Source organism: Echeneis naucrates, chromosome 1 (genome assembly GCF_900963305.1).
Source record: "Echeneis naucrates chromosome 1, fEcheNa1.1, whole genome shotgun sequence".
Taxonomy (NCBI): domain Eukaryota; kingdom Metazoa; phylum Chordata; class Actinopteri; order Carangiformes; family Echeneidae; genus Echeneis; species Echeneis naucrates.
In genome coordinates this window covers 1,060,746-1,078,861 of record NC_042511.1, presented here as the reverse complement: position 1 = coordinate 1,078,861, position 18,116 = coordinate 1,060,746, and the positions used below count along the sequence as shown (strand labels likewise).

The 18,116-nt window shown below is 45.8% G+C and overlaps 2 protein-coding genes across 2 annotated transcripts; one reads left to right on the top strand and one right to left on the bottom strand.

The window, feature by feature from the left end:
- Positions 1-5,306: 5,306 nt before the first annotated feature.
- On the top strand, positions 5,307-7,062 carry smim28 (small integral membrane protein 28). The gene is made up of 2 exons (XM_029499690.1): positions 5,307-5,405; positions 6,652-7,062. Exons 1-2 carry the CDS (start codon positions 5,307-5,309, stop codon positions 7,060-7,062), a joined length of 510 nt encoding a protein of 169 aa, XP_029355550.1.
- Positions 7,063-11,326: 4,264 nt separating this feature from the next.
- Positions 11,327-15,127, bottom strand: LOC115061695 (proline-, glutamic acid- and leucine-rich protein 1-like). The gene is made up of 6 exons (XM_029530191.1): positions 15,019-15,127; positions 13,809-13,976; positions 12,668-13,422; positions 12,046-12,391; positions 11,902-11,962; positions 11,327-11,677 (listed from the first exon to the last, which is right to left on the bottom strand). Exons 2-6 carry the CDS (start codon positions 13,963-13,965, stop codon positions 11,611-11,613), a joined length of 1,386 nt encoding a protein of 461 aa, XP_029386051.1. The 5' UTR covers positions 13,966-13,976; positions 15,019-15,127; the 3' UTR covers positions 11,327-11,610.
- Between the last annotated feature and the right edge of the window lie 2,989 nt (positions 15,128-18,116).

The following is an 18,116-nucleotide window of genomic DNA, read 5'->3' as shown; positions in this document are numbered from 1 at the left end:
ATCAAGGAAGGAAAGAGCTAGAAGAGTTGTGTAGAGTCCACAGATTTGGACTGCGTTTGTAAATGTCACACATATAAAAGTCCTTCAACACGAAACACACAATAAATAACATGACCACAGAACCGAAGCTTTTATTGTGAAGGAAATCCAGAGAGCGAGGTCTCTTCCGGTTGTAATGATCGTTGTCATTGTCATCCAGGTACGAACGTCACGTGGTCAACAATAAACAACAATAAACCTGTTTCCTTATAACTCTAATAAAATAAAATGTACAGTTCATGTGTACGGATAGAATAATTAGTTATATTACAAAATAACATCAGACATTCAGACTCACTGAGCTTTTTTATGATCATTCATTATAGACATCAGGAAAAATAACGATATTTAATGATTCTGTGAAAAATAAACTCTCTTTTCAAGTCTGAGTGGACAAATAAATAAAATATATATGAAATAGTGTTCTAAATGAGAAAGTCCAACTTGAACAAACGTTTCTCAGCACATTTTCAGTGTAATGTGAATGACGTCATCAAGCAGACAAACTTCTTCATGTAGCTGGACAGCTGATTTTCCCGCCTGCACCGGCCACTGGTCCGGACCGGGGATGACGTCACACACGGTAACCCAAACTCCTCCTCTCCTCTCCTTGTCTCCTCTCCTCTCCTCCTCTCCTTTCCTTGTCTCCTCTCCTTGTCTCCTCTCCTCTCCTCCTCTCCTTTCCTCCTCTCCTTTCCTTGTCTCCTCTCCTTGTCTCCTCTCCTCTCCTCCTCTCCTTTCCTCCTCTCCTTTCCTTGTCTCCTCTCCTCTCCTCCTCTCCTTTCCTTGTCTCCTCTCCTCTCCTCCTCTCCTTTCCTCCTCTCCTTTCCTTGTCTCCTCTCCTTGTCTCCTCTCCTCTCCTCCTCTCCTTTCCTCCTCTCCTTTCCTTGTCTCCTCTCCTCTCCTTGTCTCCTCTCCTTTCCTTGTCTCCTCTCCTTGTCTCCTCTCCTCTCCTCCTCTCCTTTCCTCCTCTCCTCTCCTTGTCTCCTCTCCTTTCCTTGTCTCCTCTCCTCTCCTTGTCTCCTCTCCTCTCCTCCTCTCCTCTCCTCCTCTCCTTTCTTTGTCTCCTCTCCTTGTCTCCTCTCCTCTCCTCCTCTCCTTTCCTCCTCTCCTTTCCTTGTCTCCTCTCCTTGTCTCCTCTCCTCTCCTCCTCTCTTTTCCTCCTCTCCTTTCCTTGTCTCCTCTCCTCTCCTCCTCTCCTTGTCTCCTCTCCTCTCCTCCTCTCCTTTCCTCCTCTCCTTTCCTTGTCTCCTCTCCTCTCCTCCTCTCCTTTCCTCCTCTCCTTTCCTTGTCTCCTCTCCTCTCCTCCTCTCCTTTCCTTGTCTCCTCTCCTCTCCTTGTCTCCTCTCCTCTCCTTGTCTCCTCTCCTCTCCTCCTCTCCTTTCCTCCTCTCCTTTCCTTGTCTCCTCTCCTCTCCTTGTCTCCTCTCCTTTCCCTTGTCTCCTCTCCTTGTCTCCTCTCCTCTCCTCCTCTCCTTTCCTCCTCTCCTCTCCTTGTCTCCTCTCCTCTCCTCCTCTCCTTTCCTCCTCTCCTTTCCTTGTCTCCTCTCCTCTCCTCCTCTCCTTTCCTTGTCTCCTCTCCTCTCCTTGTCTCCTCTCCTTTCCTTGTCTCCTCTCCTCTCCTTGTCTCCTCTCCTCTCCTCCTCTCCTTTCCTCCTCTCCTTTCCTTGTCTCCTCTCCTCTCCTTGTCTCCTCTCCTTGTCTCCTCTCCTCTCCTCCTCTCCTTTCCTCCTCTCCTCTCCTTGTCCTCCTCTCCTTTCCTTGTCTCCTCTCCTCTCCTTGTCTCCTCTCCTCTCCTCCTCTCCTTTCCTTGTCTCCTCTCCTTGTCTCCTCTCCTCTCCTCCTCTCCTTTCCTCCTCTCCTTTCCTTGTCTCCTCTCCTCTCCTCCTCTCCTTTCCTTGTCTCCTCTCCTCTCCTCCTCTCCTTTCCTCCTCTCCTTTCTTGTCTCCTCTCCTTGTCTCCTCTCCTCTCCTCCTCTCCTTTCCTCCTCTCCTTTCCTTGTCTCCTCTCCTCTCCTTGTCTCCTCTCCTTTCCTTGTCTCCTCTCCTTGTCTCCTCTCCTCTCCTCCTCTCCTTTCCTCCTCTCCTCTCCTTGTCTCCTCTCCTTTCCTTGTCTCCTCTCCTCTCCTTGTCTCCTCTCCTCTCCTCTCCTCCTCTCCTTTCTTTGTCTCCTCTCCTTGTCTCCTCTCCTCTCCTCCTCTCCTTTCCTCCTCTCCTTTCCTTGTCTCCTCTCCTCTCCTCCTCTCTTTTCCTCCTCTCCTTTCCTTGTCTCCTCTCCTCTCCTCCTCTCCTTTCCTTGTCTCCTCTCCTTGTCTCCTCTCCTCTCCTCCTCTCCTTTCCTCCTCTCCTTTCCTTGTCTCCTCTCCTCTCCTCCTCTCCTTTCCTCCTCTCCTTTCCTTGTCTCCTCTCCTCTCCTCCTCTCCTTTCCTTGTCTCCTCTCCTCTCCTTGTCTCCTCTCCTTTCCTTGTCTCCTCTCCTCTCCTTGTCTCCTCTCCTCTCCTCCTCTCCTTTCCTCCTCTCCTTTCCTTGTCTCCTCTCCTCTCCTTGTCTCCTCTCCTTTCCTTGTCTCCTCTCCTTGTCTCCTCTCCTCTCCTCCTCTCCTTTCCTCCTCTCCTCTCCTTGTCTCCTCTCCTTTCCTTGTCTCCTCTCCTCTCCTTGTCTCCTCTCCTCTCCTCCTCTCCTCTCCTCCTCTCCTTTCCTTGTCTCCTCTCCTCTCCTTGTCTCCTCTCCCCTCCTCTCCTCCTCTCCTCTCCTCATTTTACAGTCGGAGGAATTAGTTGGTCTGTTCTGTACCGGTCTGTTCTGGACCGGTCTGCTCTGGACTGCAGGTCCAGATGTTAGAGGCCCGGCAGCAGCTGTAGTTTCTCCTCACGTGTCCAGATGAGTCAGCAGAAATATGCTCCTCCTGTATACTGAAGTCTATGGGAAAACGTCCCTCCTCCTCCTGTACACTGAAGTCTATGGGAAAACGTCCCTCCTCCTCCTGTACACTGAAGTCTATGGGAAAACGTCCCTCCTCCTCCTGTATACTGAAGTCTATGGGAAAACGTCCCTCCTCCTCCTGTATACTGAAGTCTATGGGAAAACGTCCCTCCTCCTCCTGTATACTGAAGTCTATGGGAAAACGTCCCTCCTCCTCCTGTACACTGAAGGCTATGGGAAAACGTCCCTCCTCCCCCTGTATACTGAAGTCTATGGGAAAACGTCCCTCCTCCTCCTGTACACTGAAGTCTATGGGAAAACGTCCCTCCTCCTCCTGTACATTGAAGTCTATGGGAAAACGTCCCTCCTCCTCCTGTATACTGAAGTCTATGGGAAAACGTCCCTCCTCCTCCTGTATACTGAAGTCTATGGGAAAACGTCCCTCCTCCTCCCTGATTTATCAATCCAATTTATGGCCTCACTCTCCAGTTTACAGTCTTCACATGATGTTCACCAATTTCATTGAGTGTAACTCATTTGTTGTTTTGTTGGACAGAAAACGGTTTCTGCTCCAGCGATAATCCGTCTGTCCAATTTTTCCATCTGCTGGATTTAAGCAGCCATGTTCAACTCAACTTCACCAGCTTTTTAATTCAGACAAAAGTGGACAGACGTCAACACAGATTTTGAAGTGGGTCAGAGGAAACCTTCAGTCGTCATTCTGGTTTAGGTCACATTTCATTCATTACTTTTAACATCTGTTTTTAATGGCAAATATTTCAGCACAGCTGTAAACACAGGAAGCTGATGTCGATGAATGATGATGTCATGCAGGTGCAGCGGCTCCTATCAGGTGAGACCAGCTGTTCATGCTAATATGGCCGTGTGGTTCAGAAATAATTACACACAAGCTGTGTAGCACATTTTACTCTCTGAGGATGTCATCCATGTATCTGTGATGATGAAGGCTCATCATCCTCCTCAGGCTCCTTTAAATCCCCGGATTGAAGACGTGTTGAGGATTTAGAGCAGATTCAGTGAAGATTGTGCTGATTTGAGTCTGATCTGGGTGGAAAATCAGGCTCCAGCTGCAGCTTTGGCTTCATCAGGCTCCGTAAGCTTCAGCGTGAATCCGATAAAAGCTGCCTCTGCATTTCTCTTCATCTGAGTCCAAATACTGCTTGTTGACCCCTGAGGGAAGTAGGTCACTAAACTCAAAGGACAACTGTGAGGATTCTGATATTTGGGCTGATTCTGAATCCTTCTGATGTCTGATCCCATCATGATCATTTCTGATGTTTATCAGAGTGGCTCTCTATCAACATCATCACCATTAAACGGCTGTTCTAAAGGTCCAGTTTCAGGTGGATCAGCAGCTCCATACAGTGAAACGTGCAGATAAATCTGTTTAATCCGTCCTATGGATGTTTAATCACAAACCGTTCTCAGGTATTTTCTCTCTCGTGCACCATCTCAGTGAGGATTAATGTAAGGCGGCCGCACGCCACACAGTTTGTGTGTCTTTCCATCTGTTTCACAGATTCTTCTTTGTTGTGTAGCCTGTAAACCATTTTTTTTTTTTTTTTTGGGGGGGGGGCATTTGTGTTAACCATCACATGAAGTGTTTCTACAATGTACATTTAAAAAGAAAAAGAACCAAAACATAAACAAATCAATTTCATTCATTTCTTCTCCATTCTAAATATGACGATTTTTTTTGTTCCATGTGAACATTCATGAAACATTAGCACCACTAAACCACGTAGGGACACTGAGTGAGGGCGGGGTCACCTGGACAGGTCACCTGTCCATCAAAAGGTCAATACAGTTTACAGTCACCAGAGCGTTCCTGCTGTGCTCCCCATTGATCCATCGGCCCGACATCCTTAGCAACAATTACACACGTCAAAATGATCTTTGGGGAATTTTATTTTCTGCGTGTTTTCAGTTTTGATTTCTTAGTAAAGCCAAAGGCCCAAATCCTGCAGCAGGGCTGGATCACACAACAAAGGCACCCGGGGTAAAAATGACCCCCCCTCACCTCACACAACTTGTGTGTGCTGAGATTGACAATCTATTCGTGTGAATCATAGTCAGAACACAAACTGTAATTTTACTATCAGTGTGTTTTTTTCTTACGTGTCTTCCACGTGCCTGAAGAGAAGTCCCGCCTTTTTCTGTCACCACACACACATTCTGTTGGACGGCTCTAAATCCTTTCATTGGCCTGAATCGTGTTGTTCTGCATGTGTGAGCATGTGAGCAGCTGCTTAGCTCAGAGCCCCTCCCATCGAGGCCCCCCTCCTCCTGAAATCCTGGCCCATCAGACTGACTCACCTCAGACACCATGCGGGGGCTTCTGGAGAGCAGCTGGATGAGGTTTGGACCGGCGGGACGGGGGTCGTACGACTGGGTGACAGGGTCCCCTTCGACACAGGACCAGCAGGTGTGTGAAGTTAGAGCTGAAAGTCTGAATCTGAGCGAATATCAGCGTTAAAGCAGAAATGTTTCTCATCACTCTGTGATTATTGACAGCACGTCATGCTAGAAAACCAAAAATCTGTTCTGAATTCTGCCTCCTCTGGAGCTTCTGATCACCTCACATGGACTTCATCAGCTATAAGGACTTCCTGTTTACGTTGGCTTAAAAGCTTTAATGTATTTTTGCTTCTGATATTGTAGAGGATGATCTCATGACATGATCAAAAGCTCCAGAAGAGTAAACTGCACAGAGATTAGTGCAGTTTCAAAGAGCAGACAGAAATTTAGAGGCGGATTTTTTGTTTGACGTTAAAATATCATTAACCAGCAGAGTCAAAAACTCAAACCAACATTTCTATATTCATAAAGTCATAAAATTGGTTACCACGGCAACAAATAGGCGACAGAATATTCTTGTTAAGAATTTGAAGTTAATAATTATATCAACAGTTTGATTCAGCATCACGTTTGGGTCTTTCGTTGATTGGTGTCAATCAGACCTCATGTCAGTTAAACCAGTGCTAACGTGGCGATAACAGACTCCTTCATCTGATCAGCCAACGATTCGAACAAAACCTAAAACTCTTCCTGAAACATCAGATGGAGGCCATGGCGGTGTTTACAAAGCAGCACTGTGTGTCTGTCTTTCGTCCCCATTAAGTCTCAGGACAGCAGCACTCAGACGGATTGAGTATTAAAACTGTGTTAAAACTGCAGAGGAGCACAGTCTGCCGGGTCACCCAGGCAGCATTAACTTATTGGGAGAAAAAGTCAGGCAGGATGAATTTGGGCCAGTCTGAGCCGACGTAAGAGCAGAGCCACATGTTGCTGTCACAGCTGGAGGGCCGACGAGCTGAAGCTGCTTCTGAGGTCACTGAACAGCTTAACTACCTACAAACGTACGTATAAGGATGGTACAGAGATGATTTTAAAGAATGATAATAAAAGTGTTAGGCTATAATAAATTATTAAAATGTACATTTATTTCATAAACAGGATGTTAATCCTCATTGGTCTCTGGGTTTGGCAGCTTTTCAGAGAAGTCAATTCTGACAGTATGAATCTTCTTTTATGTCCACAATGTATTTTTAAAAAGTGGATCATTAATCATTTCCCATCTTCCCTTTAGACCTCTCAGGATTCTGAATCTGAATGAAAGTGGCTTTGATAAACCGGTGAATGTATTCATGGAAATATGTTCTGTTGATCAGCAGGGCCAGCACTGGGACGAGCTGGACCGGGGAGAGGACAGGAAGTCAGAGCTGGTGGTTTCCGTGGTCCTCCCGGTGGTCTCCGTCCTGCTGCTGGGCCTCCTGGTTGCTCTGCTTTACCGCCGGTGGTCCGGCAGTAAGCTGAGCCTGGCGGACATCATCGCCCTGGACCTCCAGGACACGGAGAGCAGCGCCGAGTTCCTGTCCTCCCTGACCAGGAACGCAGAGCGCCACACCAGCACCAGCTCCGACGGCTCGGACGGAGTCTTTGTCATGGTCTACCTGCCCCCGCCCTACGAAGACACCCTCACCAAGATCACCCGGGCTGCCAGCCTCTCCAGCTCCATAAAGACCGAAGACCTGGAGGCCCAGCTGTGTCCGGAGCTGAAGGCCGGCGGCCAGTATGTGTGAAGAGGAGCGTGAGGAGACTTCCAGCGGGTCTTTAATCATCGATCAACAGGCTTCTTTTCCCTCCAAATATCAATAAAGGCTGTTTTAAAGTCCACCCAGACCGGATTTCAACTCTCTAACTTCTCTGCTGTGATTCATTCTTTCAACGTAGTTTTCACACACAAAAAGTAAGAAAAGCTAAAGGGAGGCTAATGCTAACTCCGGTTCTCAGGTCAAATTAGCCCCGCCCCCCATCTCCACAACATGATTGGTTCTTTAGGTTTGTGACGTATGTACGAACCTTTTGTGATTGGTCGGCTGTCATTTAAGGTGGAATCACTCAGTGATTGTCTGTTTTGTTTAAGGTTAAACATCTGAATTTCCTCAGAGCTCCTTTAAAAGACTCACGCGGACTTGATCTGTACCAAATTCTGTGCTTGTCCATCAAGAAGATGTTGAGATTTTCCAGACAAGTAGTGAAAGCGTTCAGGTTGGGGCTCCATTGGCTGCGTCTGGGGTCAGGAAGAACACCTGTACAACGCTAGCCCCGCCCCCAACCCCTCCCCTCCTGTCTGCTCTATGCTCCTCTAAATGGAGCACCGTTTAAAAAGGATAATATTCTATGGAAGACTTGAAATTAGAGCCTGAATGAGACTTGAATCTTCTCTATGGAGGACGTTTCTTCTTCGTCAGGTCACCTTCTGAGATGACACACCAACACAACGACACAACAATGAGTGCAACATGCTTCACTTTATTAGGTCTAATCCGATCACTGGAGGGAAGGTTGGTTTCTCAGCTGATGGTTACTGGATGAATTCAGGCTGAGAGCACTGATTAAAGTACTCAGAGGCTTCAACATTTCTGCACTCCTCATGGAAGATCAGCCTGATCCTGCAGACAAACAGTGGAGGAGTTCAGATATTGTCGTCTGTAACATCAGTTGACTTGAAGTCTGGATGAAGAAATGACTCACATTCTCCTGAACGGCTCCAAATGAGGCAAACTGAAGCCGTTTTCACTGTGGAGACATTCAGGATATCGGTTTAATTACACAGCTCAGCATTTCTCCAAATAAACCCAAAGTGAGGTGTAACATCACATTGAGAGGTTAATGAGCCAACATAGATAATGTCATGAATGCTTCCAAACAATGTCCCACTGTTTTCACCAATGTAAGGAAATCTTTCATATTTTTTTAAATCTCACTGAACTAATTGGTTGTTAGCTGTTGAAGTTTTCTCACAGATGATGACTGATTTGTATTAAATAATTGATTTCTGCGTCTGAAAGACGGGAATCGACACGATGAAGTTAAAAAAGGCTGAATATGGAGGTGTGTGTCTGATGTCCAGCAGAGTAAAATAATGGTCTATTTTTTGTTATGCAGTTTATTGCTGCCAGTTCCAGCTTTTCCAGAGAAAACAGATGATTTTCAGACTTTAACTTAATGTCTCAGTGATCGTCTTTTTTTTTTTTAATAAATCATTGATTTTTAAAATGGATTAAGTATTACTTCAGGACACAATAAAAGAAAACAGACGGAAGAAAAAGAGCAAAAGGAGGAATAGAAGGAACGAGATGGTGGTAAGTGACGCAGTAGTTACGTCAGTTGGTCCCAACAGCTCGTTGTTCGCTGCTAACAGTCTGTCAGCCACACTGAAGCAGAAAAACACAGCTGTTGTTGGATGCTAACAGCATCAGCTGGTCCAGAGATCCCCAACCTCATTTCGAAAAAAGTATGATTTCTGTGTGTGATTTTTATAGTTACATAAAACTGAAACTATACAGAATAATGTTTCAAATGTTAAAACTCAGTTATGTTGAATTTTCCAGTTAAATGTTACATGAAACCAAATGTTATCAGAAAACTTGGTGATTATCAATGATTTCATCCACATCTTAAATGTGGATATTAGATTTGTGCCCTTTTCTTTCCTCAAGGTGCTCCGTTTTGGTTTTCTCATGGGCCTCAACACGAATCGACCGGATGAAGGTAGGAGGATGTTATCTGACGTTTAGGGCGACCTGTTCTCCAGTTTACAGGAGGAATGCTGGCTGGGGGGGCTTTAATGTTCCACTGTGTAACAAAACTTAAAATCAACTTACACGAGCGTGGTTAAGAGCTTCAACACACATCTGATGTCGTCTCGGATGTCGTCATCAATGAAGGCTGGAGGAAAAAACGAAACGTAAGGAAGCTGGTTTCAGACTCAGCAGCTGTAACTGAGCCGCTCTGAGACAAACTCACAGCTGCAGCTCATCCCGCAGACGTTGGGTGACGGACTCTGGCCGTCGCTGCAGACCAGGTGATTGCTGAGCTGGAAAAGGCCGTATAACGTCCACACTTCCTGGTCACCTGTTGGCTCCTGGGGCTGCCTTGGCCCTCGGGTGTGGGGGCCGACCGTGGCTACGAGGTCGTCTTCCCCAGCCAGGCTGAACAGGCCCCCGTAGGAAGCGTCCCTCTTCCTCCTGCTCGGATGGTTTTCCATTCCCGGGAAAAGCTGCTTCACTGCGCTGGTGTTAAAACCTGATGCGTGTTCCACGAAGCAGACGACTGAGAGCAGGACAGGGGACGGATAGAATAACGTCAGGCTTATGAGCCACGCCTCATCTTTGTCTCCAGAGGATGATTCCTGATGGTTTTATGAACCTCTAAACTTCCCTCTGGGGCCAAAAGGCACTGCAAAGATTTCACTTTTACACAAAACGTTTCAAATTATCACAACCAGCAATCTGATTGTGACCACATTCTGCACTGCCAGTTCATTTTTCTGCCTCTCAGGAAAACAAACTCTAAATCTCTCATTCCTTCGGCCATCAGGCTGCTGAACCTCCACAGCAGAGACTTGGAGTGAACAGCTGTTCCTAAACTGACTGTGTGTTTGCTGGCAGAAACTGGTGACTCTGAAACAGAAATACTGACTGGAACAGGCTCATTTATACGTTCTAACACTGCCACAGTGTGAGCAGACTGCTGCTGCTTTACTGTCCGTAGTGATTCCTGCTCGGTCCAGCAGCAGTTCTGACTTATTAAAGCCACTCATGAAGACATTCAAAATGCCAGACTTACTCTTGGCCACCAGAGTCTCTCCAGCCAGACCTCTCTGCCTCCCCTTCTCTGTCAGGTCACTGACGGCCTTCATCAGCCGGTCCCTCAGTTCACACTTGGCCAGCAGCCTCCCGTCTGCCAGAGAGCAGCCCAGCACGGCCAGCAGAACCAGCACGGCTTCCTTCATCGTCGCCAGTCCTCCGTAGTCTGACTCTGGAAACATCCGTGATATGAGAGCTCACGGCTCATAACTCACAGAGACGGCCCACGTCTTTTGTTCAGGGCAGATAATGGCCGGATCTGGAAGAGTTTACAATTCTGGGTTCTAAAGAGGTCGTTTGAGGAAAATTGATCTGTCTGCCTGAAAACACCTTTTCTGATGTGTGGGCGACGCCTTGGTCTTGTTGAAAAGAACGCGGCCATGAGCAGCAGAGCAGCTTATCTTCCCACTGATGATTACAGAGGATCGCGTGTCAGCACCAGCAATGTGACAGCGTGTCGAATGGGAGGCCGTGATTCTGATCCCGAGCACGGATATCATGTTAACCCCAACAAGAGCAGAAATCTGAGCAGAGGAACACATCAGCTTTGTTCAAACTCTGTGGAACAAATTCACTTGTCTGCTTTTGTCTGGTGTGTCTGAGTCCAACCTGTGACCTTCTTATTGTGGAGCAATCCTGATCCCCTAAAGTGGAGCGGAGTTATTAACCAGCTGTCATGTTGGAGGTGAAGCACATGAATGAATGAGTGAATCTCCCTGAGTGAGTGAATGAGTGAATTTCCCTTCAGGATGCGGTCTGATCAGGTTCAAACTGGATCAGACCGGCTCAGTAACATATGTGGAGAGTTGTTTGAGCAGGACTATAAAGCACCGACCTCCTGACTCAGACTGTGCTGGATATCATTCACCTGGTGAGTGACTCTACATCCAGTCCAGACTCCAGCAGATCCAGATCCAGAGATCTGTCTGTGGTCTGAGTCTCTGAGTCTCTGGACCAACACCAAGTGGACACCTTTTAAAACGAGGTAGATCTGCCTGTTTAGAGTTACCTTTGTTTGTTCTCTTTCACCCTTTTATTTATTCTTCTCATATTTCAGGTGGCAGCAAAAGTTTAGAAACAGTATTTGGAGAAAAGTGTTTGGTAAACCTCAAAGGATTCAGTTCACAAACCGGTGCAGCCATGTTGAGTGACTGATTGTAGAAATCAGATCAGAGAATGAAAACACACATCGTACAAGCAAAACATCTTTATTAAAGATCGCAGGAAGCAGAGGATCAGCTTAACTTAGTTTTTTTTGTGTGCATTCGTCACCACGAGGTGTATTTATTATTCAGCAGCCCTCCGTGTGTCCGGCAGGGCAGCGTGAAGGCGTCCCCACAGAGGAGCCGAGTCAAAGATGGCGTACGTAGTGACGGAGAGTTTAACTCTGAGTTTGTTTGTTTGCTGAGGAACTTGATCAAAATGACGCAGAGATGGAGATGAAGATGAAGATGAAGATGAAGATGAGGCAGCTGTTTATTGACATTCACTCAGGAAGTCCTTGGCAGCATAACACTTGTCAGAGGCGTTTCTCAGCAACAGCCTGTTTTGAAAAAACACTTTAATCACTTTACTTCTCCACAGAAAGGCCTTCCCTTCGTCATTTTTTACCAAAATGGAGCTGCTGCTGTAAAATTTGTAACATTTTAATTTGTCAGCATATTTGTCTCCAAAATTAGAAGGTCACTATCCTGAAAACGACAATCAGGTTATCTGGTTGGAACTTCCTGACTGGATCAAAGGAGTTATGATGAATTATGAACTTACCACCAGTACTCAGTCTTCACCAAACAATCGATGTCATCCGTGATGTCGTCATCAGTGAAGGCTTCAGGGGAAACACAGCAGGCATTCATTAAAACCGGAGAGACGATGTGAATGTGACCGCAGACGTTTCTGTGAAAGACTCACCAGAGCAGTTTCTGCCGCACTTGTTCCTGGACCAGCGATAACCGGAGGCACAGAAGTGGCTGTCTGACAGCTGGAAGAGCCCATAAAAGCCGAGAGACCAGAACTGCTGGATCGCTTCCTCCTCCTCCAGCTCCTCCTCCTCGTCCTCCACCTCCTCCATCTCCTCCACCTCCTCCTCCTCCAGCTCCTCCTCCTCGTCCTCCAGCTCCTCCATCTCCTCCTCCTCCTCCTCCTCCTCGTCCTCCTCCTCGACTGTCTCCTTTGGGCTCGATGTCACCTCCTCCTGCTCGTCCATACTGTCTTCCTCTGGATCGTCCACATCACTGCCTTCCTCCTCCTCCTCCTCCTCCTCCATCTCCTCCAGCTCCTCCACCTTCTCGTCCTCCAGCTCCTCCTCGTCCTCCTCCTCAACTGTCTCCTTTGGGCTCGATGTCACCTCCTCCTGCTCGTCCATACTGTCTTCCTCTGGATCGTCCACATCACTGCCTTCCTCCACCTCCTCCTCCTCCTCCACCTCCTTTGGGCTCGATGTCACCTCCTCCTGCTCGTCCATACTGTCTTCCTCTGGATCGTCCACATCACTGCCTTCCTCCTCCTCCTCCTCCTCCTCCACCTCCTCCACCTCCTCCACCTCCTTTGGGCTCGATGTCACCTCCTCCTGCTCGTCCATACTGTCTTCCTCTGGATGGTCCACATCACTCCCTTCCTCCTCCTCCTCCTCGTCCTCCACCTCCTCCTCGTCCTCCTCCTCCAATGTCACCTCATCCTGCTCGTCCATACTGTTTTCCTCCTCCTCCTCAACCATCTCGTTGGTGTCCTCTGTCACCTCCTCCACCTCATCTGTTGTCTCGTCTTCTCCGTCCTCCTCATCACCGGTCGTGTGGTTGTCGTCCTCCATCAGCTCCTCCTCATCAAAGCCTTTTCCCTCCGAATTCAGCAGGCGGTCCAGAGTTTTGATCGCCTTGTTCCAGTTGGAGTCATCGTTGCTGAGGGCGCCTGCCTCCCGTTTTTGTCTGCTGAGGGTCCTTTCCTGGGTTGGTGGAGGGGTTGTGACATCCGAGGGCAGAGGAAGTGTTGTAATTGGGCTAGGTTGGGCGGTTACAGGTGGGGCGGTCTTCACCTTGGCGGTTACAGGTGGGGCGGTTACAGGTTTGGCGGTCTTCGCCTTGGCGGTTACAGGTGGGGCGGTTACAGGTTTGGCGGTCTTCACCTTGGCGGTCTTTGCCTTGGTATTCGTCTTTCTGATGTGCTTTGCTTTGGTGGTCATAACTTTAGTGGTCTGCTCGGTTGTCGGCCTGACTGTCGTGTACTGCCGTTGGCCCTCCACCCGGACCAGGCTGGTGTTCAGGTGAGACAACCTGTCGATTTCACAGGTAACTGACAAGACAGACAGAAGCTGCTTAGATTTTTATTTATTTTATTTATTTATTTTTTGTAGTTTAGTCTGTTTGTCGTCCTTTGCCGTCTGTTTTCAGTCATAGTTTTTCACTTTGCTGTCATTTTGTACATGTAGTTTCCTGTTGTGATTGTTTTTTTGTCTCTTTATAATCATTAAATCCAAATGTTCAAAAGGCCAACATTAACTTTTCCATCCTTGCATTAAATAATTAAATTCATATTTTGAATGATTTCTCTTCATTGGCAGAAATGAACATTTAACTTTCGCCTGTCTTATTTGACTGTTGAAATAGTTAACCAGCTGTTGATGTTGTTTTGTGTCCTTGTGTCCTGTGACCGTGTGTGTTAGCACTAAATGTCCTCACCTATAGACAGGATTTGCTCTCTGATCTGCTGGAAGCGCTTTGGCAGGGTGATCGCCGCACTCAGTTTTTCTTTCAGCTCACATCTGGAGATGATCCGGCCTTCAGCGAGGCCCGGAACCAGAACGGCCAGGACCAGAACCAGCAGAACCGTCTTCATGTCTGCAGCGTCTGTGTCAGAAATCAAATGTTGTGAGTCCAAAGCCTTGAACCTGCAATCTTATCTTATCACAAGGTCACACCGTGTTGAAGTCTATAGGAAAATGTCCCTCCTCCTCCCTGATGAGTTTCTGGTCTCAGTCTGAAATACATGGTGTTAATTTAGAGGGAAAGGGGCGGGGTCAGGGGGCGGGGCTGCTGTGTGACTGACAGACTGAGTGCAAAGCAGGTGGGATTCACCTTCTCCTCTAAATCTCTTTTAAAAAACAAAGATGGCTGACGGACAAACACAAGCTGAGGGTGACCTCACGGTGACTCAGGTTCTGAGTTCCACGAGAATAAATTCGAAATGAGGTGAACTGGAGATTGAAATCAGCATTCTGTTTGTCTGACGGTGGGCTGGGTCTCCCTGCAGCTTTAACTGCTTTGACTCAGTCCATCGAAGAGTTTCAGTTTTATTTCCCTGCTGCTGGACTGAAGGGCTCCTTAAAGAATTCAAACAGAACCGCCTGAAAACAAACGTCATTTCATTCTCTTGTCTTTTTTCATGCATCCTGTATTTTAATTTGCTTTGCTTTAGTTTCAAAATTTGAAGTCCCACACTGTCTTTTTACATTTGATGACAGGATTTGTCATCTCCACTAATGTCCAGATGAAATTCATTTTTACTTGTACGACTAAATTATGTGACACTTTTTAACAGCCTGTAAAATTAAATTTTTACCTTTTTAAATATTTATCAGATGTGAGTTTATTGTTTGGAAAAAGGGTTAGGGTTAGTCCTGGAGGCTTAAAAAGACATTAAATTATCAAATAATGTTATTAAATTAGTAGTTAAAGTAAATCATTAAAAATAAAAACAGTTCTAACAGAAAGTAAAACATTTTCAGAATCAATTTGTTGTGAATATATGTTTTATATTTTTTTATTGTCTCCTCTTTTTCTCACATATTTAGGACTTAAAGATCATTTCAAATATAACATCTGACACATCGTTAAATGGTAAAGAAATGACGAATAACACGAAGGATAAGAGATAAAAATAGTTACTCACCACGTTCACCTCTCTAACTTTAACCTGAGTTCTGCTCTGAGTCAAAAGGGACAGAGTTTTTATAGCTTCACTCCAACATGTGGAACAACCAGTTTTAGTGACCTCACAGCTTTTTGATTTCCTTCAAGGAAGAGGAAACTAAACGATTCTATGGATGCTCAGTGAAAACACAAGGTGAATAACAAACAGGTTGACATAGATCTCAACTTGGCCTCGAGGTGTTTTATTTTCTGTAAAATAAAATTGTAGCTAAATGGGAACTTGTGTATGTATATATTATGCATATGCATATTTTGTGTATGTATGTGTGTATATACGCAGTTCTATTCACAATTCTTCATAATTCTTTCTTCTTCTGTGTGTGTTTACAAAAATCCTTTAAGTTTCTTCTTCTTCTTTTTTATTTTTTTAAATGATTGGAGCGCTGTCGTGGGTTCGGTTCCGGCCCGGATCCTTTCTGTGCAGAGTCTGCATGTTCTCCCTGGGTCTGCGTTGGCTTCCCCGGCTGCTCCGCTTTCCTCCCTCCGTTCACTGGTGGCTCTGGCTCTGTGATGGACTGGACACCTGTCCAGGGTGAGCTGGGATTGGCTCCAGAACCCCCCTGACCAGGAAACAGAGGTAGAAGATGCATGGATGGGACGAGTTGGGAGAACTTGTGTTTCAGTGTAGTTGTGAGTTTTGTGTTGGAGAAGATGGCTCATCTCAGGAAATTTCTCCTCCGAAAAAACTGGTTTTGGGTTTGCACCACATTCATGATGAAGTGTTGATCCCTGTAGGCCTGAGATAAGAAAAGACATGCAAACAGACTCATCCTCCACAGACCTTCCTCTGTGGCACTTGAAGTGACTGGAAGAAATGTGGACAAACCAGGTTGGAAGGATGCCTGTGATTTCCTAGAACGGGGCCAGATGGCACAGAAGGCGCAGCCAACTGGTTTGTCTGGGTTATTTCTGGTGTGTCACTTTTGTATGAACTTTCAGGAAGTCTGAACTGAAGCAGTCCGAGAAAAACTATTTGTTTCCTTATTTACTGCTCAGATGTATTTGAACTAATAATCTCACTTTAACCTTTAACCTTTTTCCTTTTTTTCATCTGTTTGTGTTTTTTCTTCCAAACTGAGGATTTAAAATAAAAGAAAGCTCTCCTCATATCCAGAATCGGCTGATCCTGTCTGATCAGTTCACACTTTTCTCCACAGAAAAGTTCCTCTCATGTGTTTGGGTTGTTTTTAATCTTTAGCTGATCAGGAGTTCTGCCCATTCTTCGGAACAGTGAACCCAGAAACATCACCCACTGGAGCCAATAGGAGCGTCCCACATGGAGACAGATGAAGTGGTTTAGGAAGGTTAACAATTAAAATTAGACCAAAATATTGAAAAACACAGTCTATGTGGACACAAGTGAATCAATCTGACTGCATCATTTACATAAAAACAGGTTTAGCAGCTGATTCACAGCACAAGCAGGAAGCAGGTGTGTTTTTAATTTACTTCTTGTTGTGATTCTCTTCACATGAAAGAGCTGAAAAATTACAGCAATTTTCTCACCGAAAATAGGCACTGCGCTGTCATTCCTGTGTGAAGGTGTGTTCCTCTGTTCTCTCTAAACAAAAGCTGAACTGACATTTCACTGTCGGCCTGAGCGACAAAGTAGCACACAGGATTTCCTATGTGACTGTTCATAATCCTCCTTCAGCTCCTTCATTTGGATCTGAGACACGACAAACAAGGAAGCACAAAGATTCATTTATATGAATACGTAAAAAATGTTTATCTGTTCAATATAAGATGTGAACTGTACATATGAAAGAATTCCATATTCTAAATGAAAGTCCAGCTGTTATGTGGGAACGCTCCCCTCCTGTGGCTCAATGATGCCACAGCAGGTGGAAATAAACGACTGGGAGGAAGGCATTTTGAAAAAATAAAAATTATTAAGAAAAATCATCACACAGATATTTTATCTTCAACTTTCAGACATCCAAATTTAAACCTGATTAGCACTTTAACGAGTAAAACATCAAACCCAATTTAGCCGTGGCCTGTTAGAACAAAAGAAATACCAGGAAGTGGAGGTGATTATTATTGCTGGTAAACCATTTAATTGAGGAAAAGGTTACTGTGATTCTGGGAGGAAACCAGATTGACTTCACTGCAGGGAGTCCTGCAGGGTCGCTGAGAGTGAAACCTGAAACATGTCCACCCAAAACACCATTTCTGTCTTCACTCATTTATTTCTGACTGGTTGTCTGCCAGTCATCGCAGCGATGGGTCAACTTCATTCAACAGTAACTGATTTTACTGTATAAATTCAAGAACTTTAGATCCAATAGATTGGAAGAAAATGTGAATAAACCAGCTAACAGAATCACAGCCACAGTCCTCATGGTGGACAGTGTGGACTCCTCCGTCTGCCCTGACGTGACAGCCTGGAGTGAAAAGAAAAAAAAAAACTAAACGGTTCATGTAGAGTCAGATTAATAATAATCAATGATGATATTCTGTATTTTCATACAAAAGACAAACTACAGGGCGATGAATGCATCAAGAATAGCAGTGAAGTCTTTCCAGAGAGGCTCACTCTTTTATTTTTGGGACTGTGGGAGAACAGCTTCTTCTTCTTTGGTGTACAGGATGAGGTCACTCTGGGGTCCTGACGCTCTCTGAACCCGTGCAGCCTCAGAGCGACACCCGGTCCAGTCCACCTGGCACCAGGACCAGACTGAAGGTCCTGAAGGTGTGTGTTACATGAACCTTTAATATATACAATGAAGAGGTTTGCATGGTTTTCTTCCTGAAGAGATGTTACACTTTCAGTCTGTGTGCGTTTGTCCTCATGCTGTTATTTTGTTGTGTAATGTTGGTTGTGGCCTTCAGAGGCTGCTGAAGAGATTCAGCTCACATGCAGAAAACACTGAGCCCAAATATCTGGTTAAAACTGCACGAAGAAGAATCACAGCCAAATGACCTGCATATATATTTTACATATAGGACAGCGACTAAACTTAATAATCTGCACTAAAACTGTAGATTAAAGTGTTGAACGTTTTCTAAAGCTGCTCAGTCTCATAGTCTGTCATTATAATTTGGGCATGCGCA

Bases quoted from the DNA above. Each gene is read 5' to 3' on its own strand.
- smim28 (XM_029499690.1), top strand. From the start codon at position 5,307: ATGCGGGGGCTTCTGGAGAGCAGCTGGATGAGGTTTGGACCGGCGGGA. The intron at 5,406-6,651 runs GTGTGTGAAGTT...TCTGTTGATCAG, and splicing joins CTTCGACACAGGACCAGCAG to CAGGGCCAGCACTGGGACGA.
- LOC115061695 (XM_029530191.1), bottom strand. From the start codon at position 13,965: ATGAAGACGGTTCTGCTGGTTCTGGTCCTGGCCGTTCTGGTTCCGGGC. The intron at 13,423-13,808 runs GTGAGGACATTT...CTGTCTTGTCAG, and splicing joins AGAGCAAATCCTGTCTATAG to TTACCTGTGAAATCGACAGG. The intron at 11,678-11,901 runs GTAAGTTCATAA...TTTTCAAAACAG, and splicing joins GTGAAGACTGAGTACTGGTG to GCTGTTGCTGAGAAACGCCT.